This window comes from Aspergillus saccharolyticus (assembly GCF_003184585.1).
Source record: "Aspergillus saccharolyticus JOP 1030-1 unplaced genomic scaffold BP01scaffold_4, whole genome shotgun sequence".
NCBI classification, from domain to species: Eukaryota; Fungi; Ascomycota; class Eurotiomycetes; order Eurotiales; family Aspergillaceae; genus Aspergillus; species Aspergillus saccharolyticus.
In genome coordinates this window covers 796,214-823,865 of record NW_020290614.1, presented here as the reverse complement: position 1 = coordinate 823,865, position 27,652 = coordinate 796,214, and the positions used below count along the sequence as shown (strand labels likewise).

Below are 27,652 nucleotides of genomic sequence, written 5' to 3'. Positions count from 1 at the left end.
TTGCACTTAGTGCTAGGCCAGCAATAGACAGGCATTCTCTTGTCTCCTGTTCTCTTCGAAATTGTCTTTTTTTTTAAAAAAAAAAAAAATGTTATTCTCTTGTCCTCTCCTCTAGCGAATGTTATCTTATCGAGTGCTTCTGAGTACATTTCTCAAACGAAAATGCCGTTTGGTTCAATCATGCTACTGAAATTGCTTCATTGCGCTTTTTGTTTTGGGTGGGTATATAGGTATTGAAATAAGCATTGATTATCACAAGAATGGCTTTCAGGTACTATCTCAAAATCACCGACTACACGGACTGGTCGCTCTCTGTCACGAGTCTGTTGTGCCCATCCCAACAATCATCCTCCTCCCCTCTCCACCTTCAATCAAAAGATAGATACTGAGTATATGTGAGAGTAAACGCTCTTCGCAACATCAAACATAGAAAAGACGGCGGAGAAGATGACTTCCTCATTGAGCGAAGCGTCAAATATACAGAGTATCCTCTCGAGCCGGGAGGACATTGCAGCCATTAGTCGAATGCAATCCTGATGGCATGATTCAGATTCTAGGTTTCTTTTAAAGAACCGGTAAGAAAGTACTCAAAGGAAGCAAAAGCCTGAAATAGATCAATGTCGCAATAAGTAATGTAGGTATATGTTTGCTCTCTTGCATCATCGTCGTTGTCATCAACATCAACCCCCACATGCCACCAGAAATTACCCGGAAGTAAAAATTAGATCACAATGCAATAAGGTAGAAGAGGATCCCATGGTCCGAACCCAAACACCCCTCGCCCGCACACCGGTAATCAACACAATGCATAAAGTTTTGTTTCCCAGAACCATCAAAAACCAAAATCAATGTCATCCCGTTACGTAAATAGCTTGAAAAGATAAACCCGAAGAAGAATCACCATCGAAAGCAGCTCTCTACCGAGGCCGGACAGACGACTGTCTTGGGCGGAATGGATCCGGCGCCGGGATACCTGCCTTACGACGCGATTGGGGCTTGGGTCGGGATAGGGTGTATCTGGATTTGTGTTAGCGAGATGTTTCTCCCCAAGGGCGGGAGCAGGGGTGAGCATACTTCGCGAAAGCACGAGACAGGGCCTTCTTGCAGCTGACTTTTTGACTGCCAATGAACGAGTCGACCGTGACAGCGATGGCGCGGTCGATGTCCTGCGCGGAACAGTATTCGGAGAGACGCATTTTGCAGAAGGATTCGGCGATACGCATGATGGCTTCGAGGTGACGGACCTGTTGATTGAGGGTTAGTGAATGTGGGGGATGAGATGCGATGGAAGGAACAGGGAACGCTTACGGTAATAGGGTAGGCGCCAGTGGCCAGGGATTCGCGGCGCATGTCGGCGAATAGACGCGCAATCTTGTCCTGATCGATCTGGTAGAGTTTGGGATGGCACCGTTCCCGGGCATACAAGATGTATTTGCGGAGCAATTCCTGAGGGATTTCACCCTCCTTCTCCTCTTCGCGCTTGCGGGCCTCGGCTTCGCGCGCGGCAACCTCCTCTTGCGTGGGCGGGAGGCGTTCCTTGGTCCGTTTGTCGATGCGGTAGCCCTCCTCGTCGATGGGGTGGCCATCCGCGTTGACCAGGTGGCCGTCCTCGTCGTGCAGAGGCCGCGACGGGTTGGCGCGCGAGTGCGACTCCACAACGAAGTTGGCCAGGCGCTCATCCTCGGTGGGATCGACCAGGTCGCGAACAACACACAGGATGTCGAAACGTGACAGGATGGGTTCAGTTAGCTGGACATTGTGCGAGAACGGAGCAGAGCTGTTGTAGCGGCCGCCGATCGGGTTGGCTGCGGCCACGACAGCGCAACGAGCTTGCAGGGTCGTGACGATACCGGCCTTGGAGATGGAAATTGTCTGTTGTTCCATGGCTTCGTGAATCGAGGTTCGGTCCTGGTCGTTCATCTTGTCGAACTCGTCGATCAGGCAGGTACCACGGTCCGCCAGCACGAGAGCACCTCCTTCCAGCGTCCATTCGCTGGTCAAAGGGTCCCGCCGGACACTTGCCGTCAAACCAACAGCACTGGCACCCTGACCCGTGGCGAAAACAGCCCTGTGTGCGGTCTTCTCAGTGTACTTCAGGAACTGAGATTTGGCAGTACCGGGGTCACCGAGAAGAAGCACGTTGATGTCTCCACGAATGGACATCTTGCCTTGGGCCTGCTTGCTGACACCACCGAAGAGGGACAGCGCGATGGCGGTCTTGACGTCCAGGTGACCGTAGATACTAGGGGCAATCGAGCGGACAATCTTGTCGACAATCTCGGGATCTCTGGACAGGGCACGAATTTCGCGTTCATCTTCTTCCGTCAAGTGGAAACCAGCCAGCTGGTCGTGGGACTTGACGATGTGATTGGCCTCAATGATCGTGGCGAAAACAGGGAACCCATTTTTGTTGTTGAGCTGCGCATCATAGCTGTTACGGTAGATACCAGTAACCTCAATCTCGTCACCAGGCTTGGCGGAGTCGATGAGGTCAGCAAGAAGAATGATCTCACGCTGGCGGGGGAGACGACCGGCGGGAACAGAGCCCGGGGATTCCTGGAGGGTCAACTTCTGGTAATTGCGGTACACTGTCTTCTCAGAGTGGACAGTGAACGGGCCTTTGGCTTGACAGTTCTGACAGAAAGTGATCTTGACCTCGGCACTGGCTTCCTGTTGAAAGGGACCGAGGTGCGTCTTACACTTGCCGCAGATGAACATAACATACTTCATCTGAGGAAAGACACCAGTACGGCGAGTGACGACACCACTAACACGCAGAAGACAGTTAAGATGCGACTGACGGAGCTGGCGGAGAGTATAGATGACGGGGAGGTCCGTGATGCGGACATGGATTTCGTTGTGGATGTCATGATATTGCGGGTAGTGGAACAGAGTCACGTCCAGAGCGACTTGATCGAAGACTTTCAGAACCTCGGTAGGTTCGTTGGCAAGGAAATATGCAAGAGCAGCCTTGGTGTTAAGAAGATGCACATAGCTGACCTCGAGCGATGCGGAGTTGACCTCACCAAGGGTCTTGATTTTGTTACCGTAAACCGAACTACCAGTGGGATCGGTGAATTCCGTGAGGAAAGCCTTGAATTCGCGATAAATGGAGCGCAGGACTTGAGGCTGAAGAACCCAGTCTGTGATGTTAGGGGCCTTGACATCCGTCAACTCCTCCAGGGAGAGCTCTTGCATGATATCATCGCCCATCTCAATGTCCTCTCGATCCTCATCGTAGTGGTGTCTGCGCCGACGGGGCTGGCGAGTAAGATCAACTTCAGCGTCTTCATCATCCTGCAAGAAGGCAGCAGGCATGCGGCGGCGGCGCTCTAGTTCTCGGTCTCTCTTGTTCAAACGAGCTTCCAGCTGACGACGAGTGGCCATATCAAGCTCTTCATGCTCGCCTTCATCGTCAATGTATGTCCCGCGATACTGTTGGTCTTGTGTGCTTCTGTAATCTTTCTCAAAGGTGTCACCGAACAGATCGATGCCGTCTTCGTCTTCAGCCATCTCATCAAGATCATCGATGTCGCCCAGCATGTCAGCCTCTTCATCTCCCTCGTTGTCATCCTCGTCGAAAGGGAGCATAGGAGGGGACGAAGGGGGAGCTGTTCGATGAGTTAGCATGCACACGCAGCTCGCCTCTTGCAACTCGAACATATGAGACTTACGACTAGAGGGAGGGGCGACTGATGAAGTCTCATCATCGGGTTCTCTGTCTCTCTTGCGTCGACCGAGGTTTCCCAGGCCGCGATTTGCGGCGGAATGGCTTGGGCGTAGTGGTGAACTGAAGGGGCATGATTATTAGTGGGGGGAGGATTGGGATTGAAGAAGCAGATGTGGCTTCTAGAGTGACCACTGGAGTACGAATGGGATGAGCATACCTCATTGTGTCTGGTGTTTCTGACCGGCAGTAATGGGGGTTGGGATTGAAGGGATTACCGCACGGAGGTTGTGGTGCGGGCGCCTTTTTTTCATGCGGTTGGCAGGGGAATCGACTGCTCCTTCGGGGGCGGTGTTGATGCGCGGCAGAAACGCGTTGGAGCGCGCCTCCCACGCGTTCGGAAAAACCAATTAAACCCCAATTGGGAAAAACGGGAAAGCGAAGCGCCACCCAGACCAGCGTTAGGTATTGGTTTTAAATATTTACATTGGCTAAGTACGTGCTTGAAGTATTATGGATACTCGGCCCCGATAAATAAGACAGGCTAGAACACTGTGGCATAATCAATTCTGCTTTTCTGGAGTCGAGTGGAAAGGTGGATATGTTGCTACACGGCCACTTCATAGTCACCGGAATCACACAGTACCTATCAACCACAAGAGCTCCAAGTACTATTGTAGAGATAAGATAGTCTAGCTTTTCGTCAAGGAAACCTCAACTAAAACGTAGGCATGAGCTCCAAGTGACTGTCTCCGAGTAAGCGTCATCGAAGTGCAGAGGTGATGCCATGCAAACGAGACAAACACTCGAGTGTCTCGCGCCGCCGCGCTTCGAGCTTCCTGCAAGCTGAGCACAGCGATAACACACCATCTATTCTATCCATAACTTCCTATGACAATTTGAATCTTGTATTATCTCGAAATATAAAGTAATTCTGCGACACTATACACCGCAGCATGGCCGACTCAGAGGCACCCCATCCACCCCCCACTTCCGGGCCATCGAAAGACACACAGGATGCTGTGAAGCGTCGCGAAAGCTTCAGCTCTCAAAACTCGCAAACTGCCAGACAGTGAGCTATCCCCTTGCTTCTTCGCAAGGCGCACTCTGCATCGCGACAACGATCACCCACATTCAAAATACTGATAGTTTCTTTTCATAGATTCATTGAGTCGCAAATTCGCCTCGAGGCTGATGCGCGTGAGATCCTTCCCTACGTGAGCTTGTCCTTATCCCAGAACACCAACTACGGACCGGTTTCCGTATTTCCAAACCGCTCACTGACAGGTGCAGTCTTTTGACTCTTGCACCAAGGCTCTAGGTCCTCTACGACAATCTCTCTTCGCCTGCCTAACTTGCAACCCTGCACCCTCCGACGTTCAAACCTCATACACCCCAGCCGCCGTATGCTACTCCTGCTCCATCGCCTGCCACGGCGAGCACACCCTCGTTGAGTTGTTCGCCAAGCGCAACTTCGTCTGCGACTGCGGCACGACGCGGATGCCATCGACCGCGCCCTGCACGCTGCGCAACGATCCCGAGACCGGCGCCAAGGGCGTTCACTCCGAAGAGCCCCATGCGGGCAACCACTATAACCACAACTTCCAAAACAAGTTCTGCGGCTGCGGCGAAGACTATGACCCCAATCAGGAGCGCGGGACGATGTTCCAGTGTCTGGGTGTAGGCACCGTTGAAACGGGCGGTTGCGGCGAGGACTGGTGGCACCCGGAGTGCTTGATCGGCCTGTCGCGCGACTGGTACAAGAATGCAAAGCAAGAGGAGAAAGAAAAGCAGAAGGATGTGAAACCAGAGGACGGAATCCCAGCGGTGAGCGGTGTCAACGAGAACGACGATGATGATGACGACGAGACGCCGCTCCCACCTGGTTTCCCGGAGGAGGGTGACTTCGACGTGCTCATCTGCTACAAATGCGTTAACTCCAATCCTTGGCTAAAGCGTTACGCGGGCACACCGGGGTTCCTTCCCCCTGTCTACAAAGAAGGTGGACTTGCCAAACCATCTGTCGTCTCCGAGAAACCCAATCCTGCCGAAACAGCAGACAAAAAGCCGACAATCACAGAGCCAAGCGGTCCAGTCACCACCGACGCGCAGACCGAACCCGCCAACCCCAAGAAGCGCAAAGCTGATGACCCCGACAACAGTGCCCAGGCAGAGACCACCGCCGAACCCGCCACAAAGCGCATCAAGGATGAGGAGGAGGGGGCTTCCGAACCCACCACAACCACGACTAACGCCGACACCAACCCAGCACCACCAATTCAACTACAAGAGGAAACTACTCCCCCCAGCACCTTGAAGCCAAAACACGCCTCCCTCCCCACCAACACTCCAACCCAACCCTTCTCCCTCTTCCTCCACGAATCCTTCCGCGACCACCTTTGCCGCTGCCCAGAGTGCTACCCCCACCTCGCCGCGCACCCGCAACTCCGCGAGGAGGAGGAGACCTATGAACCGCCCGTCTCCGAGGACGGGGAGGGTGGCGGCGACGGCGCCCGCAGTACCGGTACGGGCAGCCTGCTCGACCGCGGCGAGGCAGCCCTCAGCAACATCGACCGCGTGCGCGCTATCGAGGGCGCCATGGTCTACAACCACCTACGCGACAAGGTGAAGGAGTTCCTAAAGCCGTTCGCCGAGAGCGGCACCGCCGTCAGCGCAGAGGACATCAAGGCCTACTTCGAGAAGCTGCGCGGTGACGATCAGCATATTCGGGAGGCGGCGGCTGCCACGGGGGGGCAGGCTTCTGACAGGTCTGGGGGTCAGGGTGATCATGATGGTGGGGATGGTCGGAGGGAGCAGAACGGTATGTATTTTCTCCTCGTATTCTGCATTGATAAGGATGTGTGGGGTGGTTGCTAATCTGGGTTTTCGGGATAGGTTATTGAGTCGCTGTTTGCTCCTCGTTGATTTGGGTTGGGTGGCTTGCAAGGAAAAGGTACGGATTTAGCGAGTCTGATAATTTACTGGATGGTTGGGATATGCACCTAGGACTTATGGGAAAGGGAATTGATACTAAATATTGGATGGAAAGGCGCGATGGATCTATCACTTAAATGAGGCAGATAATCTGAATTGGCTACTGAGCGCATGGAAATAAGGTATGAATGGTATATGTAACGGAACGTGTGCCCGGCCGCCACGACGTAATTGATTGTCAAGATGGTTTATACTACTCTTCGATCTTGAGGCCTTGGTTGGGGTCGTTCAACGTGCATATGCTATTCTTTATCTAAAATGTTGCTGTGATATATGCATAGATTCTCAAGCACAGACCGAAACGCCGTCCCACATGCAGAGAGTATGTCTTGAAATTCATGTCACCGAAGAGGAAAAAAAATCCCGTCAGATATACCATCTGACAGAAGGGCCGCGGGGTCACTCCTTCAAGCGTTTGGCCGCTCTCCCCATCAAACTATCATCGGGCAGCCCACTGCGCTTGGTGCCGGGGAGGCTACCAGACCGGATGTCGTTGTCATCCTGCGTCACTCGGCGATGGGGGTACTTGCCCTCGAACCCTTCGAAACAGTTGGCCGAGATGGCACCGCCATTTCGAAAGTACGGATGTTCCAAAGCTTCCTGGGCCGTGATCCGCTTTGTGGGGTCGTACTCGAGCAGCCGTGCCAACAGATCATATCCATCCGCCCCGGGAGTGCCCGCGCTCGAATTGGCAGAGTATCCATTGTTCTTCAGACAGCTTTGATACCAGCCCTCGAGATTGGAGGTGCGGCTGAAGTGGCCAGGGGGCCGCGACATGCTCAATGATTGCAGTTGGGCGTATTCCGGCATCGAGACGATGCCCGGCCAGGTCTCTTTTGTTGGGAGGCCCATGATCTCCATGATTTTCATCATCTGGTTACGCTGGAAGGGGACCGTCTTTTTGCTGTCCATCTTGGCTTCTTCGCCTTTGAAAATGGGCCGCAAAGAGAGTAGTTCTGCAAAAATGCACCCCACGGCCCACAGGTCGACCGCCGGTGTGTAGTGTCGGCTTCCCATCAGGAGCTCCGGGGCACGGTACCAGATAGTGACGACCACTTTGTCTCCCGAGAAGAGGGAGTTGAGGGGCTTGTAGAAGAGACGAGCGAGGCCAAGATCGCCGATGCGGATGGCCCCGCTGGATGTGACCAGTATGTTTGCGGGTTTGAGGTCGCGATGCAGGACCCAGTTAGTATGAAGGTAGAGCAGACCGTTCAGTAGCTGGAAGAGGATGGACTTGACCATCGCCGCGGGGATTGCATGTCTCTGCGGTTGTGTGTGGTGGTGAATGATCTGAAGCAGATCGTGCTCCGTGTACTCAAACACCATAAAGATACACTTGTCTTCTAAGATGATTTCTGCCAACTGCACCACGTTGGCATGGTCAAGCTCGGAGCACAAGGCCATCTCTCGAATTGCGGACTGCGAAAGACCAGTATACTGCACTACCTCGCCTTCCTTGTCCGGCTTGAATCTGTAGTCGTTTAGCAACCGGGTTTGAGTGGATTAACAATAAGGTTCTGTCTACTTACTTCTTGATGGCGAACTCCCCCTTTTGGCCATTTTTGCCGATCGCTTTGTAGACGCGACCATAAGTGCCGCTGCTGATGAAACCGACAATGTGATATCTGTCACGCACCCGTACTTTACTGGTGTAACCCGTCCCCGGCGGCTTTCTTGAATCTGTGCTCTCTATATAAAGAAAATCGGGTTAGCATGCACAAAATCAGTACTCCTCACTGAGAAATTATTGACCAATCGGAACAAGGAAGAGTTCCGGATAACAAGGAAAATAAGAGCCCTGAGTCAACTTGAGATCGCAGGAAGAGTTGGACAATTCATAATGTGAGGATATAGTGTTAGCGGCCCGTGGCCGGCCACGGTCAGGTTTGGGGATCAAGGGACAACAATTACCACGTGGATGAAATCCGGCGACAGAATTATAGAACGGAAAGCTTTTTCCAAACATGATGGAGACACAAGACAGTTTCCTCTAAACCCGTTCAGGGAGCCCGAGAGATACAGCCCGAGTACATTGACATGAAGAGTCACCCACGAGATAGTAGTAATCAAACACTAAAAACAATCTTCAACCAGTGAATATTCTAATGTTCATGGACCAAGTCAAGAAAGTAGAAGGCTCACCAAGTGGCGGCAAAGGTGGAGACAGTCGGAGGTGGTGCTAACGGAGGAAGTGGATGGGCAAGCAGGCAGCAGTGGAGAAGCAGAGGGAGAATAAATAAGTGGATGGAGAATGAACGGATTATAGCCGGGGATTACCATCCACAGTAGCCTGCAGACCCTTCTTTAGAGACAGGCTTTGGCTGACGGTGGCCACAGTAGGCCTGGAAGTCGCACTTAACGGACCGGAGGAGGAGGGCGGGTTCGTCAGACTCATGGAAAGAAGAAAGAAGCAAAGGAGGAGAAACGAAAACTGGTGTGGTGTGTGCAGTGGTCCGATTGAACTAACCAGTGGTCAGTAGTAGCTTTGTTCAGATGGAGGTAGAGTCCACTGTACGGAGTAGTATCTGGTGGGCAAGGCACGCGGAGACACTGATCTCCACCACTATGAGAACAGCATAAGACCTGCACGAAGAATTGGGTCAATGATTAGGTACAGAAGCAGGTATGAATCTTGAATGAGCAGCAATGGTTGGTGGTGAGGAAAGGATAACCAGAGGAATTCCAGGTGAGGCTGCATCAAGAGGGGGGATGCAGCTGACTCAGCAATAATCGATCTCATGGCTGATAAGAATAAGTAAGAATAAGAACAAGCATACATGTGTAACCATCAAAAGTGGTCCTTTACACCATACAGTACTCCGTACCTCGATTCTTTACCTCTACAGCACTCATTGGCGGGTTACTTGGCTGCTCATACCAGGAGACAGCCATCTCCTCACTTCAGCACCAGCATCACAAAGCTTTTTCCTTATCAACCCCGGTCGGCCCCCCTGAGTTGGTGATAAGACAAACGGACTTTCCTTCTCCCGATGCATCCCTGTGGGCTGTAACGTCATCTAGACGCAGCGCAGCGCCCTCTCTGAGTCAACTCTTTCCTTTACTTCTTCACATTGTTGATGACGGGACCGGAGAAGCCTTCTTGAAATCATCCATTGGCCAGCCATATCGTTGTTGCACGAGAAATATCCCTGCAGATCCAGCACTCGATCCTAGAATGGCTTCAGGGGAGTCAACCAGGTCCAGGGTCACCCCATACCTGGTCTATCTCGTGTTTATCACGACTTTGGGACCGCTGCAATTCGGCTATCACCTTGTAGGCGTCACCGAAATCCCGGACCGTTTTTGTATCTATCTTAGCTAATCTCAAACCCTTGAAGGCTGAACTGAATGCACCCCAAGCCGTGATTACTTGCGAGCAGAAGAGTATCCATGCCTCGACGAACGCGCCCTCACTTCCACAATGCATCCCTATGAACCCTTCCCAGTTCGGTCTGGTATCATCAATTTACACCCTTGGTGGTCTAATTGGAGCTCTGCTGGCAGGACCAGTATCCACCAAGCACGGTCGCTTATTTGCTCTACGGGCCACGACTATCTTTCATATCTTGGGCCCCATCGCTGAGACCTTTGCATCGAATATACCATTGCTAAGTTTCGGCCGGCTCCTTTCGGGAGTCGGTTCCGGTGCTGCTATCGTCGTCGGTCCAATTTATGTTTCCGAAATAGCCCCTCCTGCTGCAAGGGGCTTCTTCGGCGCTTTCACACAAGTCATGACGAACGTTGGGATCCTGCTCACCCAGACTCTGGGGTACTTCCTGAGTTATGGGAGCGTGTGGAGAACCATTCTTGCGGCCGCCGGCTTTATTGGGGCTCTGCAGCTTTTGGGTCTTTTTCTGGTTCCTGAGAGTCCTACCTGGCTTGCTGAGCATCAGAAAGGCAGTTTGGCTCGAAAGGTACTCCAGCGCTTGCGCGGCAAAAATGCCGATATTGAAGAGGAGGTCAAGAGCTGGTCCAACTCCTCCGTTGACGCTGCAGATGACTCGGGAGAGGAGCAGTCGCTGCTCACACCACCATCGAGCAACATGCCTCCCAAACAACCGCCAGTGACCATTCTTAGAGCTATCACAGACTCCTCCTACCGACCAGCGATCATTGCCGTCGTTGGCGTGATGATTGCCCAACAATTCACCGGGATCAACAGCATCATTATGTACAGTGTTTCTCTCTTGCAGAGCATCCTGCCTACAACTGCAGCTCTTTTGGCAGTAGCCATCTCAGCTATAAACTTGGTCATCACCCTTGCCTGTACTCCTCTGCCCGACAAGATCGGCCGAAGAAAGTGTCTCTTGCTGAGCATCAGCGGGATGGGGATCACCTCCTTGCTATTGGCCGTGGGTATCTACACCAGCCAGAAGGCCCTGTCTGCAGTTGCCGTGCTGTTGTTTGTGGCCTGTTTCGCTGTCGGCGTGGGCCCTGTGCCGTTCATCCTTGCTTCTGAGCTGGTCGGTCAAGAAGCTGTGGGTGCTGCACAGAGCTGGGCCCTTGCGGCCAATTGGGTTGCGACATTCATTGTGGCGCAATTCTTCCCCGTCCTGAATCAAGCTCTGGATCGAGGCAGGATATACTGGGTCTTCGCAGCTATGGCTCTTCTCTCCGGCGCGTTCATTTACTGGCGAGTGCCTGAAACCAAGGGCAAAGCCAGCTCTGATGAGGTTTGGGGTCGGGATAATCGACGAAGAATGGACTAAACTCAAATCGTAGCCGTAATTGTTCTTTTTTGTTCTTGCACAAATTCTTGGAAAGAGTCGATGGTGTGAAACAGATTAGGACCTGGAAAGTCGAGATCCCCCATCTACTTTTGCTGAGCTCCGATACATCTGTAGTGCAATACGAAATGACTTTCGATATAAAGATGTCAACGCAGACTCTTGCATACCGCCACAAATTATGTGTCACTCTTGGCACTAAGGGGTAAGCTAGGATTGGAAAGGCGATTGGTGAAGCCTGATTGCGATCAGCATTACGACGGTCCAGCAGCTTCCTGCACAATGGACTGTGCATTGATCTTGACCGGCGGATGCTGAGAGCATCAAATCTGTCACATTCAGCTGAGCCCCCTATTTTCGGCTGGATTTTGTTGGCCGCAGGATGGCATCCAGGCGGACCCCAATCATATATATACGCGAATGGGGGAGATCACGTCTCAGGTTTGAAACACGAAAAATTGAGAGGGCGGACAATTCTTGTTACTTCAGATACAAAGAACAGGAACAATCGAAGAGTACACTGCATACATAGGATTGAGTGATTGACTGACGTTCCATCATCAGTTGTTAGTATGCGCACCTGCCACCCACCCCTATATCTACCGGCATAGTAGATATAGGGCTGGAGCCTGAAACTCCCGAATCGCCCGGTATTGTCGGCACCGCTACGGTGGAACGAGTACGCGCTGTACGGAGGCCGCGGAATGGCCCGTTGGTCAGCGGGTGCCCCTCCTTTAATGGGCAGAATTATGGTCAACCAAAAATCCAGTGCGAAAGGAAAACGAAAATCATCCAATCCAAGATTGTCATTTCTCATCCCAACGACAACTCCCTTTCAGCTCTTCCGCCGGTTCCTACTGGAGCATTTGGCACTCCAAGTGGAGACGCAATCGCTCAGCCCTGCTTCAGGGTAGTAGGTACTGCTTGCACAGGATAAGCATGGAAGCATTACTGAGGCTTCCATGGGACCCCGAGATGTGCCCATGAGGGGTTTTTTTCCGACGATGGCCAGGCAGCAAGAAACCCATAAAGTAGGACAATCGGCCGTCCCGTGGAAGCACTTATATGCAGGCTTCTTTTCGTTCTTTATAAATCCATATTACATTCCGTGCAGCAGATAGCAGATGCTAGTAGATGCGAGCTGTAGGGGAGGAGAGGGACGAGAACTCCTGTATAAAGTGTATCAGGTCGTATTGTAGCGATGGTTGTGATGCAGAGCCACTCATTTAGACTAGGCAACCACAATCGCTCGACTGTGTTGAGTCGTGGGAATGGGACTTCCACTGTGTAAGAATTCTTGGACCTGACGTCGTCCAAGCTGCTCTCCCTACCTGTTCGGCTGTCTCTCACACTCCCCACCTGCTCTCGCCAGGATCCTCTAGAATTCGCCAAATACTCGAGAGGAGGGGACGCTTTGCACAAGGGGGATAAATGCATCTGGCTGCATTACATTATTATTGGGGGCAGAGAAGGTTCGAGAGTTGTGGGGGACGAGAACTGCGCACGATAGACCCAACCTCATGAATCTTATTTCCGTTCTCCGGAATAGTCCTGCGATGCCGAGGATAACTTACAAAGGAGAGAATGAATGAGATTACGAAAAAATCCGATCAGATCTAGGGCTAGCCATATGTCAAGTTGGCATCTTACTCTCGTACTATTTTTGTTTTTAATTTTGATATATATCTATTTTTTTTTTTTGGTGGTTCTCATCCCGTATTCCGTTAATCTCCTCCCAAATCGATCGAGGCCACCCCACTTCATTCACGAGAGGACAGTCTGGTCTATGTACAGAGTAACTGTATCTAGACTGCTATCCCTCTGGCTTGCTTATTCCTTTTTCTCTGTGCTTCGATGCGCCCCAACCACTAGTTAACTAAACAGAATAAAGTCTATGCGCAACCCACTCGGTCTCACTCTCAACCCACGCAGCCGCGCAGTCAACTTTCCCACTGCATCCTTCTCACTTCGCTTTCGACTCTCTACACTGTCGGTTTGTTTTCTCGCCATGTTTCTCCTCTCTCACGTCTGAAGTGTGCCAATTGCAAAGTCTGTGTGCCCTTCTCCGTCCCATCTTCATTGCAGTGCGTTGCGACCGTGGTGGTGCCTTGCCTCGTGGGATTGTTGGCTTCGACCGGAGCAGCAGATCAGTCAGGATCGTCCGGCACTCGTCCTTGACAGGCAACCACCGCGACATCTCTCCGTCATTGTGACTGGGGAATCTCGTCCTTTTCTCCCTCTTCAGTGGCTGATTATTGTTCAGATTAGATTGACCCTCCCAATATCCCTGTCTGCTCACGAACACGTCCCTGGATAATAACATCACCCTCCGATCATCTTCGCCGTCGTCAGTGTCGACGCGACGTCACCTTCCGGTCCCCATCTGACCTGCTTTCTCCCCCCCCCTCCCTCCCCGCACTCCCGGACGGTTTATCACCATGGTCCGCATACCGTTACCGCAACGTCTCAGCACTCATTTGATCTCAAAAAGCACCAATACTACTCCCGGCCAAAGCAGAAGTACCAGTCCCATGAGAATGTCTGACACGAAACCGTTAATTCTCAAGATCTCCGTCCTTCGGGTGAGTCCGCACTTTCCAGACCGCGGAGCGACCGGAAACTTTGCCCGCATTCTTCGACAATTGCTGACTGTGGTAATTCGCACTAGGGGAGAAATTTAGCACCCAAGGACAGAGGAGGGACGAGTGATCCGGTATGGCATTAAATCCGTACTAGAGCTCGAGAAAGCTGATCGCCCGCTAACGAACCACTTTACCCAGTATATGATCGTCACACTTGGAGACGCTCGACAATCCACACCCACAATACCGAAGACACTGAACCCAGAATGGAATGTGACATTCGAGATGCCCGTGGTCGGTGTACCACTGTTGGAGTGCATCTGCTGGGACCATGACAGATTCGGCAAAGACTATATGGGCGAATTCGACATTGCTCTCGAGGAAATATTCAGCCGCGGCGAGGTCCATCAACAGGTACTCTCCCTCGAATGCGACTGACCTGGACTTTGCGAGTTGACATGATGTCTGCAGCCCACATGGTACACTCTCCGGTCGAAACGGAAGCCTACAAAGAAGAAGGACAGCATTATCTCCGGGGAAATCTTGCTGCAATTTTCTCTCCTCGACCCGGCAAACCCCAACGCCTCTGCGGAAGAGGTTTACCAGAAGTTCAGGAACCTGGTATATGCTGGTGACGAGGATGACGAGTTTCCGCAAGTTCCTTCGTTATCACTGGAAGATGTCGACAGAGAGGAAGAGACGTCGGATGAGACAGACGACCCGACCAAGCCAGAGGTTGTGGAAAAGCGAAGGAGGCGGCTTCGGCTTAAGCGCCTGAAACGTAAATCTTTGGCAGCACGAGCCTACCAATTCTCTGGTGTAGGCAACGGAGTGCAGGGTATCGTATTCATGGAGATCATCAAGGTGACAGATCTACCGCCGGAACGGAATGGTATGCGTTCCCTCGCTGCCCACTGCCGACCATGCTTAGGCTAATGTATGATACAGTGACGCGCACCTCATTCGACATGGACCCATTCGTTGTCACTTCACTCGGAAGAAAAACGATGCGAACGCCGGTTGTTCGTCACAATCTGAATCCAGTATACAATGAGAAGATGGTCTTCCAAGTCATGAAACATGAAACATCCTATACGATCGGCTTCACCGTCATGGACAGGGATAAGTTCTCTGGCAATGACTTTGTCGCATCTGCGGGATTTCCACTGCAGACACTGATCCAATCCGCCCCCAACGCTGATCCTGAGACCGGTCTCTATGATCTGTCAAACCAGACTCCCGACCTGACGAGCTCTGAATCGGACTTGGCTAATAGACCACCACCTAAGATCTCCGTCAGCCCTTCCCCTTCGACAAGCAGCCTTTCTAAATCGCCTCGGCTGGGCATGTCACCGAGAGGCTCTTCTACGTCTCTGTCGGGTCAATCACAGCAGGGAGAGTCGACTCTGCTTCCACCTCGGAGCGTTCCTGAAGACATCGAGCCGCCCGGTTTCTCCAGCTCTCCCACTTTGGCTAACTTTACCGTCTCCCCACTTGAATCCGACAGCGAAGGTCTTCGAATTTACCGCATCCCACTGAAGTTAAAGAACAAGGACAGATGGGAGGACAAGCACTCGCCCGAGCTGTTTGTGAAGGCCAAATATATGCCATATCGTGCCTTGCGCCAGCAGTTCTGGAGACTCATGCTCAAGCAGTATGATGCAGACGACAGTGGCCGAATCGACAAGGTTGAAATGACCACAATGCTTGATACTCTTGGTTCCACCTTGAAGGAGTCCACGATTGACAGTTTCTTCGAGCGCTTTAGTCGGGAGAATCAACCAAGCGAGACTATGGACCTGACTTTCGATCAGGCCGTGATCTGCCTTGAAGATACTCTCCAGGCCCTTCAAAAAGACCCGAGATCGACTGGCAGAAAGATTTCACCTTCATCATCAACGATCAGTCAGGACAGTGAGGAACAGTCCAGCGGGGATGATGATCTTGTTGCTGGATCTAACGCTGGCTTACCGGCGAACCACGACCCCCGGACCACACATGTCCCCACTATACCTACCGATGAGCAACCGGGCTTGGTTGATGAAGACCTTCAACCGGATGATCTGGGAGATGAACGTGGCGTGGAACATGTCATAGAGCTTCGGGAATGCCCCTTGTGTCATCAGCCACGGCTCTCCTCCCGCTCCGATGCCGACATTATCACGCATATCGCTACATGTGCAAGTCGGGATTGGCGGCAAGTGGACAATCTTGTCATGGGAGGGTTTGTGACCTCAAGCCAGGCGCAGCGCAAATGGTATACTAAGGTCATTACGAAAATCGGTTATGGTGGTTACAAGCTGGGGGCCAACTCTGCCAATATTCTCGTCCAGGACCGGGTCACTGGACAGATCAACGAGGAGCGTATGAGTGTTTACGTTCGTTTGGGTATCCGATTGTTGTATAAGGGCCTTAAGAGCAGGGAAATGGAGAAGAAGAGAAGTATGTTGTCTCTCACATGCCGTGACATTGTGATTAAGAGCAGCCGCTAACCATCCTCGCAGTCCGCAAAATCTTGAAGTCGATGAGTATCAAGCAAGGGAAGAAGTACGATGATCCCGCGTCTGCGAGTCAGATCCGGGACTTCATCAACTTCCACCAACTCGACATGTCCGAGGTGTTGTTGCCGATTGAAAAGTTCAATAACTTTAACGAATTCTTCTATCGTGCACTAAAGCCCGGCGCCCGGCCTTGCTCAGCTCCGGATGAGCTCAGGGTTGTTGTGTCACCCGCTGACTGTCGAACGGTTGTATTTGACCGCATGGATGAGGCGACGAGCATCTGGGTCAAGGGACGGGAGTTCTCCATCGAACGCCTTCTTGGTGACGCTTACCCGGAAGATGTGCCCCGCTACAAAAACGGGGCGCTGGGGATCTTCCGTCTTGCTCCGCAGGATTACCATCGCTTCCATATCCCTGTAGACGGAGTTATGGGCACGCCCAAGACAATTGAGGGTGAATACTACACAGTCAATCCCATGGCAATCCGTTCTGCCCTTGATGTTTATGGCGAGAACGTGAGAGTTCTCGTGCCAATCGATTCCGTAGCTCATGGGCGTGTTATGGTGGTCTGTGTTGGAGCCATGATGGTTGGAAGCACAGTCATTACACGAAAGGCTGGGGAGCAGGTTTCACGGGCCGAAGAGCTCGGTTACTTTAAGTTTGGAGGAAGTACTATTCTCCTCCTTTTCGAGGAGGGGGCGATCAACTTTGACAGTGACTTGGTGGACAATTCGAAGGGACCCTTGGAAACCTTGGTAAGTCTCCCTGGCTAGTCCTTGCGCCATGACCGTTTAAATTGACATGATTGTTTCTCCATATAGATCCGGGTTGGCATGTCTGTGGGTCATCATCCCGATATACCTCAGTTCGAGCCGGATATGCCCAAGAAGAGCGAAGATATCTCTCTTGAAGAGTTGCAGTCCGCCAAGCGTCGGATTGAAGGCAGCCTGGCCCCGCCAAGTGAGGACGTCCCTGCACTCCCGTGATTTACTTTCTGCATTGTATTCTTGTCAAGTATGTTCTGTAATCTTGCAGCTTTTTCAAGCGGGGTATATGTTTTATTTCTTTCGGGCGTTCACCGGTGCGCTTATGGGCCAGGAGCCTGCATAGCGTTTGAGAAACTCATTGTGTAAAGATGATGAAGCCTGAGCTGAGGTGTCTGTAGGGGGAGTGATGAAAGGAAGTGGTTTGTACACATGCTAGATATGGGGCAGAGGTAATCATACCGACGGGAATATTTTGCATATTCATCAGGTCTTTTTTCTTTTTCGTAAAAAGCGTTGAAGCAAAGCAAGGCACTGTCGGTATAGTTCACAATGAAAGAGATTAACCACTACATTGTCTGCTGTACTGATCTGGTTCCCGCTTTCCCGCTGCGCGGTATAAATTTGTGTAAACTTACCTCAAAGTGATGCTACCGCGTCGCTCTCTCATCCTGGCATTCCCCGCGGCGTCAAACCCTTCCAGCACCTGCATCGCACTCAAATCCGGGAGCAGGCGATTCACCCTCTCCTCCAAGGTCACGAGACCGCGCTCCACGCATTGAAGCGCCATGATCGTGGTCAGCAGCTTGGTGGCACTTGCCAGCCGGCAGGGAGTGGTGGGCTGGAAAGGGGGCAGCCGATTACACTCATTGCGGACCACAGTCCGCCCTCCGAAGCAGCGCGTATAATTCAGAGTGCCTATCTCTCATTGTCAAAGTCAGATCATGCTGATGTCTTCTCGGAAATACAAGGGGGCCTTCCTCACCGCTGAAATCTCGAGCCATGATGACCGCCCCGGGAATCTGCCCTAGTTTCACAGCCGTCCGGAAGGCGGTTTCCATTGCGATGACCCTATCCGAGGGAGCATCTTCCTCACTGATGGCCACCATCTTGTGTGTTTCAAATAGGAAGAGACAACGACTTTGGCCGCTATCTGATTGCGTCTCAGGCCCAGAACTTTTTTTTGAATTTGGACACAGATTCACGCAGCTTAGGGGAGAATTGGGTGGGGGGGGGGCCGATAGGCACATCGTTAGCTGCACTTCTACGGCTCCCTGAGCTAACAGCTTATCCCGCATAAGACCGAGACTCGGGACTGGAAATTCTCGGTGAGTTTCGGTGTTTACAACGAGCCCGGGACTATACTAGACTACACTACTCGGTAGACTACACTAGTCAGATCGTACTAACCTGTGCTAGCCTCTCCTAGACTTTTTCATAGGGTATTACCTTATCGGTTATCATATTACAGCATAATATTGTACGATAACAGTATAGCTTAAGAAGATTGAGTGACCAGTTACCGCCATTAGCTTGGACGGTAGCATCTACCGATGACAAAAGACCCTTCTATACCTAGTTTGGAGCATGAACGACAAGTACCTAGGGTTCCAGATTGGAAGACAGACTTCTTTGCAGTTTCCCATTCTTGATATCCAACTCCGGACTGCATCGACAGCCAATATAGACGCATGGCTGATGCTTGTGGTTGTTTCGTGAATAGACGTAAACAATCATCGAAGCATCATGCCAGCAGCAGTTCTTGGCCCTCTGTGGCATGATACGTGAAGTGTAGAATGCAAAATCCACTTTTTCCAGATGAACGGGAACAATCGAACCATGGCTCATTTCTTATACCCTGGATCTGGTGACGCAAAACGAACTCTACGCAATTTGTCGGCCTTCAAGGACGTTCGGTCCAGCACATTGATCATGCCAGGTACAACCTAACTCTCCCAGCCCACCGCGCATCTTTGCCGTCTCCTTCCCAAGGCAGTGGCCCATCTCATATCAAAGGACGCGGGTAGGCAATTGGTGAGACCTCACTTCCTTGCGGACGCCACCGCACTGCGATTGTGCTGCATATGAGCATTGACCAAGTGGCCAGCCGCTAGAGCAGAGCAGGTGCTTAACTCGCCCGCCAGCACTGCAGCGGCGATAATTCGGGCTAGGCGGCGCGCATTGGCACCAGGGTCAGTGGGATGCGCACCGCGCACCCCGAGCAGGTCCAACATGGAGCCTTGAGCCTCGAGGATGGTGCCTCCGCCGATCGTCCCGACCTCCATCGAGGGCATCGAGACGGCGATGTGGAGGTTCCCATTGATGCTAGAGCAACCTACCGTTAGCACAGACAGAGAGGCATATGTACAGCCGGTCAAAGAAACAACGGGAACAGGATGGGATGAAACATACTTCTTCATGGTCGTGATACAACTACTACTCTCAACATTTTGGGCAGGATCCTGGCCGGTGGCTAGAAACACCGCCTGAACAAGATTGGACGCATGGGCATTAAACCCACCAATACTACCGGCCATGGCACTGCCGACCAGGTTCTTAGCAGTGTTGAGTTCGACTAACGCATCGACCTCCGTCTTCAGGACCTTCCGTACCGTGTCGGCGGGGATCGTGGCCTCGGCGATCACGGACTTGCCGCGGCCCCCAATCCAGTTCATGGCGGCGGACTTCTTGTCCGCGCAGAAATTTCCTGAAAGTGTAATAGTGTGCATGTCCGGGAATCCGCCCTGCACCGCCATCGCCTCGAGAGCCTTCTCGACCCCCTTAGGGATCATATTCATACCCATCGCGTCGCCGGTGGTGGTGCGGAATCGAATATAAAGGTAGGTGCCTGCCTGCGCTACAGTCAGGGTCTGAAGGCGGGCGAACCGGCTGGTTGCGTTGAATGCGGTCGTGAGCACCTCGTGGCCGACCGACGACTCGACCCAGCGCTGAGCTTCAGCGGCGCGTGAAGCAGAGGGGAACCCCAGGCAGGGGCCCCGTGTCATCCCATCGCCCTTGAGCATAGTCACCGCGCCGCCTCCCGCGTTGATAGCCTTGCAACCCCGGCTGGCGCTGGCAACGAGCACTCCCTCCGTTGTGGCCATCGGGATAAAGTACGCTTGGCCATCGATCACCATGGGGCCGGCGAGACCGAGGGGCAAAGGGAGGTATCCCATCACGTTTTCACAGCAGGCACCGTGCACGAGCTCGTAGTTGTAGTCGCGATAGGGGAGCAACGATGCTTCGACGCCGCTGCTGAGGCCTTGCGTGGAAGGCGTCCTCGATACCGCGGCACGGCGGATCCGCACGGCGCGCGTAAATGCTTCCAGTCTGGTTACTGCGCTGGACGATCCCGCGGTAATGCGCTCTAATGTCTTCTCCAAGCCATAACCTGCAATCTTACCCCGAAGACACAGCTCCAGCAGCTCGTCGTCGGTCAGAGATGTTGCTTGGTTCGATTCGAACAGGGCCTCGGTCTCTTCGAGGCTGCGAGAGCTGATGTCAGTGGCAGAGGGGGCGCGTGGTAACGACGGAGAGGAGCTATCTATGACAGCTGACTCTTTTCTGGGTCGGGGCAGAGCATGCCAGCGGGCGGCCTGGATCAGATGGTTGTTGAGGATGAGGCTGATAACCAAAGCGCCTATAAGCCAGAGTCGACCGAGCGGGCTTTCCAGTCCATCCAGCACACCCTCAAACACGGGGCGTCTAGTGGCCGATACATCATGCTTAGAAGACTCTAGGACATACCGAACAGGCATTAGCACTGTCGCACGCGTCTCTACTCCCTCGCGGCGAGCTGACAGGTAAATATCGTTCAGACCGTTGGCCGCTACTCTGAAGGGACTGACAGGAGTAGGGGTCAAAGCGGTTTGAGCCATAAATCCTCCCATCAAGCGATAGAAGAAAGATGACAATTGGAGCACGTTGAAGAGCACGAAGCCACCCACCATCAACAGTTTCCAACGGGCCACGCTTGCAGGCTTGACATTGTACCCAAAAATTCGAGGGCCATGCTGCGCGTCAGCTTTATGAAGCGCACCGGGGCCCCGGATCCGCGTCACCTCTAACTTCACGCAAAGAATCGTGGCGTAGAAGGTGAATAGCAGAATAGCATCAACAAGCAGGATCCACACAGCTAGGAAGCAGAAGTGGCCGAGACTTTCCTGCGGCCGGAGTGCCGCTCCGATCCCCAACGCGCCGATCTCCAGTAGATACGACCGCAAAATATACCACCCTTCTCGATCAACCGCGAGCTGAATTGTCTTGGAAATCGATTGGCTCTGGCGGGTATCCTCCTCATTGTTGCCAATGGAAGTAGACTGCTGTAACCCGCTGCGCTGGAGGTTTTTAGACGAGTCGAGAACGGTACGAGTAAATTGGATCGACTTTTCGAAGCCAATCGTCAACACCAGGAACGGGATACCTTCCCAAAGCAGGAGCATGTCGACAGGCACGCGGCAGGCAGTCGTAATGCCCAGTCCAAGTATAAAGGCGAATGTGCCAGAGAGTAGGACCGAGGCTGCTAACCAGAACCTCGAGCCGAGATGACGCATCGCCCGAAAGAGAGAGACCACGGTCAGATTCATGGCTAGGTAACCGAGCCCAATAATCACCAAGTCAACGGTCTCTGCATGTTTGGCACGGTGAAGGAACGAGAGCCACGAGCTTCCGAGCCAGCGTCCGAGTGACATGGGACTTCCTTCTCCACGAGGAGACCTGATTATCCATGTATGATTCTCGTTTTGCGAGGCTATGGATTTGACTGCCTCCAGAAAGCCGCTTAGTTGGAAGTATGGAACTCGAAACGCCAACGAGGCATCATCAGAGGAAGTGAAGAAGTTGGCAGTAGGCGGAATTAAATCCGCACCGAGGGACTGGGCAAGCGAATCTGACAGAAGGGAGATACTATCCGCGACAGAAGCATCTGGTACATTAAGGGTGACAAGGGCCCAGTGAGAGTTCGCCTGATAGATCACAGGACAAGCACCGTTTGATCAGCACCCCGAATTATTTATCAGATTGATGGGGCGGGAAGAAGTCTATCATACTTGGTGAAACTCAGACGCCTCAGGCAGGTCATCGACCTGCCATCTCCAGGAGCTGGTCGCTCCGAGGCGAAGAGTGCGGCTGCCCCAGAGGAAAGACTGAATGTTTAAGGGAGCTGCCTCGATCTCGGACCCCAGACCTACATTAGCAGCCCGATAGCTCCCTTCCAAAACATGAAGATAGGTCATGGCCGCTGCCAGAGCATAGACAAGCAGAGTATGAATGGGGTATCGACACGCCTGTCCCACAAGTGCCCGTAATCCTGTGGTGATTCGATGCTGCACCCAGCCAGGATTCGGCCTCATCATCACAGATTCCATTGTGAGGTTATCCTCGATTGTGGGAAGGGGGAGAACTGTTGAGTGAATGATTGGGGCTATGAAAGAATAAAGCAAGTATAGGGCTAGCAAAATTTCATGTCCTCGTTGAGAAACAGGAGAGAGATAATTCAGCTGTACAGTTCAAGGACAATAGTTTCGTCGGCGGGATTTGGACGAAAAAAAAAAGGAAAAGAAGAAAAAAAAAAAAAAAATAGAAAAAGAAGGGGGAAAGAAAGAGAGGAAGAAGAAAAACAGAAAAGAAAGGGAAAGAAAGGCTATGGGATAACCGGAGAATGGGTTGTGGGAGCAAATCAACTTGGAAGCAATTCGGGTTGCTCAAAGAGACGAAGGAGCATAAGTCAGCTGTTCTCTTATGTGAACCCCTTCATGCATACTTTATTCTCGGCCTGCACTACATTGCGGATTGGTTTAGACTTGCTGCGAGAGAACGAGCTTACTCTGGGAGTTCCCCCAGTCCAAGGCATTGCAGCTTCCATCACTGTGGGTGGTGGGTGGGAACACGAGATGGATGCCGCACGGCCAGAGACGGCCCATTCCATCGTGGGTGGAGAGAGACTGTGCACTTTAGCCTCTCGAGTACTGTCCATGTTCTGTAGTGATGAAGCGGTCATCCATGGGGCAGAGTCTGCTGGTTCGCGAGGCCATATCCTCGCGGTGCTACAACGATGCTATGGAGAGATTTTTTCCCTTGCTCGTCAACACAAGATGGCATTTTAGGGAACCTCAGCAAACTCCCTGGTGTCAATCCGGCCTGCCGTCACTGTACGTCTGCCCCATGCACCCTGTTATCGGTGATGGGGTTGGACGTTCTCCGCGGTTTGGAGAGATATGGTATCAGTTAGTGGACTTGTCAGCTCCTAGTCGGAACTTTGGGTTGAGGCCGCTCACTCGTCTCCGCATTTGTGGGTAGCATCAGGCTGAGCTTCTTACTGTGCAGTGTGTTCAAAGTATCGTCAAGTCAAATGCTGACACCAGAGACCGTGTCGAGTCCCAATTCACGTTCAAAGGCTAGCGGATGTGAGCATTGAGGCTTCGTTTCTCCTGGTTGACCCGAAATTGTTTCTAGAGCTACGCACACTGATTTTAGACCACACAATCCAACTGTCTTAGACTTTACATGTCCTCTTTCTCCGGTCATATCACTGCGCTAACATCGATGTTACATGGCCGGCCCCATATTCCGGCCGTAGGCTAACCTGATTATGGTATAAATGTGGGTATGCTTTTGCACTCCTGAGTCTTGGTTGAGATTTGGCCATCATAATTACAGATCGTTCGTCGGTTCGTTCAGAATATGGCTATGGCTGAATCTGATGTGATGTTTGTTTTCTCTTGATTTCCTTGCTTATATGGCCCCACTGCGCGGGCCGCTCTCCAGGCTCCATCATTCACTCGGAGAGTCAGCATCCCCCCGTCGATTGATCCAGAAAGCACCCTTGTCTCAAAACAACTTATGGGTCAAACAAATAACAAATTTGGAAAATGTGCGTTTTTCTATTGTGGCGCTCATGGGGGCTGAAGCTACCAATGGTTACGTGTCCTGTTTTCAAGGACTGATATTAATTGTTATCAAAAGTCTTCTGCTGGGCCCGGCAAGCCCAGTGGCCCAGTTCCAAAAAGCCCTTTTGGGGGGGTTGCACGGGACAACGCAAGGTTTCCAATCATTCAAGTCCACAGTCCACGGTTGAACTGCCGCGTGCGCTCTGAGTAAAGTACTACTCGGTGAGTCCCGTCACTTCACAGGTCCGATATGATCATGGATCAGGCTGCCAGGTACCTGAATCGAACTAGAACATCCTTTGACCAATCACGAGGCGCTTTTCCAAAAATAGACCCGCTTTCATACTTTCAGTAGGTACCTAGGTAGGTTCTACCTACTAGATATACAGGAATCAGAAGCAGAGACGCAAGGGTTTACATTTATACTATATTCTCATCAATACAGAATTACTAGTCACAGGTTCCAACATTGCAGTACTCCGTACACAATTCCTCAATTAGCAGTGAATGCAAATTAGGCCCAGCCAGACTTTGAATTTGTCTGCTTGATATAGGGTTAATGGTCTGGCCCAGGCCCGGCAGCCTAGTCTGAAGCGATGCCAGAAGTCAAGAACAAGACACGCAACCTGGGATTTGAGGATAATCAGGAAGCAAGCAGTTGCGAAATTTAATGCATGTAAAGTGGGACTGCGGATTCATAGCATTGCAGTAGAGGCGCGCCTTCACCAAGCTCTTGGCAACGGGGACTTAAAAGCACCCCTCCTTTAGCTAACTACCTTGTCAACTTAAGGTACAAGTCTTTACTAGCTCAGGTATAAGTGCCCTACTAATCAGATCTAGCATAGTGAATTCGAGTTAGCTCCGGAGAACTCAGATGAATGTGCTTGACACGGGAGAGAAGTCCACCCCCCACCCCCAAAAAGAAAGAAAAAGAAGTAAAATACAGGGCGCATTTCATGGACCGAAACTTATCATAGTCTTGTGCTTCTCATCACAGCTTAGCTAATCTCACAGGCTAGGTCTAGTTGTAACTTGGGTAAACTCTCCTGGTGTTTCTGATGCTGCTGGATGTCATCGGCCCTAGAATTACTCTCAGCTGTGGAGATAACCCACTTGGAGATGTCGGATGATACGAAAGTACGTACCTCTTGTCAAGTTAACTGATTGCCCCCATCGCCCTCTGTGCCTTCTCAGGCCGAGCAGTCGTTGGAATGGGAGGGTCGGGACCTAACTTATCAATGGTGTATTCGTTATTCTCTACGCGGCAGCTAAGCAAGAGACCTTCTGGTAACAAACCCATTCTTTCTACCCTTTCTTGAAAAAAGAGTTCCTTGATTGAGTGTGAGAGAGTCACCCATCAGTTGTTCAATTCGGTAAGCCACTATTTGTGATATTACACTGGAGCGACGGCGGCGTTATAGGCGATATTAGAGGTATTCCGTTGAGTGTTGGGCGACTTCCGGTTTGATTTGATATGATGTAAGTCCATGACATGTATGTCGAATACCAGATGATTTTTGCTATTAGTCCACGAATGAAATGAAGGGGTTGTACCGTTACTTGTCTTTCCACTATGTATAGCCCAAAACCTCATGTTCTTGGGGCTTCTGCACACAAAGTGGAAACTAACATATTGGTAACTATCTACTTACCCCCCACCCCGCCGTCTATTCCCTACAATTCCGTCCACAGCTGATACTTCAATCACGCTAACTGGCCCTTCTCTCGAGGCCAAAGAGTCAACCTTAATGGACTAACTTACACGTGGGTATAAGTATGAGAGGCTGGCCCTGGTCCCATGATGGCTTATTGACCCAGGACAGATCCCTTATTCGACTTTTCCCACGGTTCTCCTTCAACTGAGCCAGCATTAGAAACAATAAAGGAAAGAAAGAAAGAAAGAAAGAAAGAAAGAAAGAAAAAGAAAAGAGAAGATTTTTAGTTCTCTCAGCCAAGGGTTCAAAGAGATAAAAGCGTGATATCGCGAGTTCCACGGCGCTGTCCTCGGTACTGGACTTTCCAGGAACACAGGTTACTTCTCGACAAAGTCTCCCAACTTAGTCAGTGTTTCCTCTCAAAGCAAGCACTATACACGGGGCTTGGGGCTTCGTAGAAACCCCGCTAACTCCATCGCCTAGTTACACAGTCTCGACAGACAGGGAGAACGAGACGGTAATTAGCTGGAGCAGCGTGTCCAAAGTCCTCGTCCATCGAAACAATAAGAATTGCCGCAAGCGCTGGTACAGACTGACCGGGGTGAAAAAAGGGTTGTGGTCTGTGAGTGAAGATCAGAGACTACTCGAGAACGTGGGGAAATACGGTTGCCAGTGGGCGCTGGTGGCTTGAGCCGTGAAAACTCGAAACTCAGACCGTAAGTGAATCTTGCATCTACTCGGAACGAGAATGGGGCATAGGCCGAAGAGATGGGGGCTTCCTCCGACCGCGCAAGCCTCCAGAAGACCGGCCTCCAATGAACAAAGCTTGGTTCAAATCTGCTCAATAACTGTCTTACCTATGTAGACACATTGCTCTCCTGCGGCAGAGCAAGAACTTGCCCGGCATAGACTCGCTGGCTGTGGAAAAACTGACTCCAGGTATGGCGTGGCTGTCAGCTGAACAGGGAGAGGCCAAGGAGATGACACCACAAGCAGTGCTTGACGCGCATGAGCGTAGTGACGGCGCTTATACCGAAGGGTTGGACGCCCTGACTTCAGTCTCCCATGTTCAGCTCGACCATGTCCTGAAATGTGCGCCTCCCAGCCTATTCATGTTGGGCACGCCTGCACCGGTGACAGTATCAACCTCCTTTCCTTGTGCACCTGCCTGGGAGCTCTCGACTCAGTCTGAGGTCCCTGAGACAGACCCTTTGTGTTCCTCCCCTAGCAATGGAACCATGGTCTCATCGTGGGATCACCTGGCTCTCTGGGGCACTATCACGGAGGGTGATACCGACCTTCTGAACATGCTCCGGCACCCAGCAGCGGCATCTTCCCCAGAACAACAAGCAACGAGCAACCAAGATCTCTCGCGTCCGGAAAGAGGTAGCAAGCCGTCGCCTTCGGACTCAGGCTGGACGCCACAAGATGTGATTCACGATCCTACGTCAAGCGTGCCACAGATGATCCTTACCGTGGAGAACCCGGAATCGGAAACTATGGCCAAGATACTTGAGATTTTGATCCAGGCTAAGATCAAAGCGACAACCTCCATCACTCCCAAGCTGATAAGTGATAAGATGCTTATTCATCAGCTACAAGTTTCGAGGTCGAGTGGATGAAGGCTTGACCCAACCGAGGGCGCTGCATTGATCTTCGCCTAGGGCGCCGGGGTGAGTCCACATATTCAATCTTGCCCGATGTCTGCGAAAGATCTACCGAGTACGGTATATTGAGTACTCGAAGTGTTCAGATTGGGGCGACCTTACATATGTACTCATGTATTTCTTCGAGTTTGTGTTCCATAGATGCTATCTTTCTGCACAGTCAAGCAGGAGGGTTTGTTTTTCCTGTCTTTGTTTTGTTTCTTGCCCG

The 27,652-nt window shown here is 51.8% G+C and overlaps 8 protein-coding genes across 8 annotated transcripts; 4 read left to right on the top strand and 4 right to left on the bottom strand.

Moving 5' to 3' along the window:
* Nucleotides 1–607: 607 nt before the first annotated feature.
* Nucleotides 608–3,966, bottom strand: BP01DRAFT_353731 (MCM DNA helicase complex subunit MCM2). Its single transcript, XM_025574260.1, has 5 exons — nt 3,888–3,966; nt 3,675–3,790; nt 1,309–3,611; nt 1,075–1,244; nt 608–1,017 (listed from the first exon to the last, which is right to left on the bottom strand). The coding sequence occupies exons 1-5, from the start codon at nt 3,890–3,892 to the stop codon at nt 918–920; spliced, it is 2,694 nt and encodes an 897-aa protein (XP_025434569.1). The 5' UTR covers nt 3,893–3,966; the 3' UTR covers nt 608–917.
* A 569-nt stretch (nt 3,967–4,535) lies between these two features.
* Nucleotides 4,536–6,762, top strand: BP01DRAFT_389185 (putative metaphase-anaphase transition protein (Mlo2)). Its single transcript, XM_025577895.1, has 4 exons — nt 4,536–4,739; nt 4,830–4,884; nt 4,961–6,488; nt 6,563–6,762. The coding sequence occupies exons 1-4, from the start codon at nt 4,624–4,626 to the stop codon at nt 6,568–6,570; spliced, it is 1,707 nt and encodes a 568-aa protein (XP_025434568.1). The 5' UTR covers nt 4,536–4,623; the 3' UTR covers nt 6,571–6,762.
* Nucleotides 6,763–7,060: 298 nt separating this feature from the next.
* Nucleotides 7,061–8,627, bottom strand: ssn3 (cyclin-dependent serine/threonine protein kinase SSN3; the record flags this gene model as incomplete). The annotated part of the gene is made up of 3 exons (XM_025571558.1): nt 7,061–8,132; nt 8,191–8,350; nt 8,576–8,627. The coding sequence occupies 3 exons, from the start codon at nt 8,625–8,627 to the stop codon at nt 7,061–7,063; spliced, it is 1,284 nt and encodes a 427-aa protein (XP_025434567.1).
* Nucleotides 8,628–9,462: 835 nt separating this feature from the next.
* On the top strand, nt 9,463–11,866 carry BP01DRAFT_353728 (putative MFS glucose transporter). Its single transcript, XM_025574259.1, has 2 exons — nt 9,463–9,935; nt 10,000–11,866. Exons 1-2 carry the CDS (start codon nt 9,837–9,839, stop codon nt 11,368–11,370), a joined length of 1,470 nt encoding a protein of 489 aa, XP_025434566.1. The 5' UTR covers nt 9,463–9,836; the 3' UTR covers nt 11,371–11,866.
* A 1,960-nt stretch (nt 11,867–13,826) lies between these two features.
* On the top strand, nt 13,827–17,457 carry BP01DRAFT_289010 (putative phosphatidylserine decarboxylase Psd2; the record flags this gene model as incomplete). Its single annotated transcript, XM_025571562.1, has 7 exons — nt 13,827–13,970; nt 14,057–14,101; nt 14,169–14,384; nt 14,442–14,862; nt 14,919–16,412; nt 16,475–17,226; nt 17,293–17,457. 7 exons carry the CDS (start codon nt 13,827–13,829, stop codon nt 17,455–17,457), a joined length of 3,237 nt encoding a protein of 1,078 aa, XP_025434565.1.
* A 561-nt stretch (nt 17,458–18,018) lies between these two features.
* On the bottom strand, nt 18,019–18,445 carry BP01DRAFT_353725 (uncharacterized protein). The gene has a single exon (XM_025574258.1). The coding sequence runs from the start codon at nt 18,342–18,344 to the stop codon at nt 18,102–18,104; it is 243 nt and encodes an 80-aa protein (XP_025434564.1). The 5' UTR covers nt 18,345–18,445; the 3' UTR covers nt 18,019–18,101.
* A 735-nt stretch (nt 18,446–19,180) lies between these two features.
* BP01DRAFT_406115 (3-hydroxy-3-methylglutaryl-coenzyme a reductase) lies at nt 19,181–22,821 on the bottom strand. The gene is made up of 3 exons (XM_025578757.1): nt 22,284–22,821; nt 19,648–22,199; nt 19,181–19,560 (listed from the first exon to the last, which is right to left on the bottom strand). Exons 1-3 carry the CDS (start codon nt 22,599–22,601, stop codon nt 19,278–19,280), a joined length of 3,153 nt encoding a protein of 1,050 aa, XP_025434563.1. The 5' UTR covers nt 22,602–22,821; the 3' UTR covers nt 19,181–19,277.
* A 3,897-nt stretch (nt 22,822–26,718) lies between these two features.
* On the top strand, nt 26,719–27,399 carry BP01DRAFT_389179 (uncharacterized protein; the record flags this gene model as incomplete). The annotated part of the gene is made up of 1 exon (XM_025577894.1): nt 26,719–27,399. The coding sequence occupies one exon, from the start codon at nt 26,719–26,721 to the stop codon at nt 27,397–27,399; it is 681 nt and encodes a 226-aa protein (XP_025434562.1).
* Between the last annotated feature and the right edge of the window lie 253 nt (nt 27,400–27,652).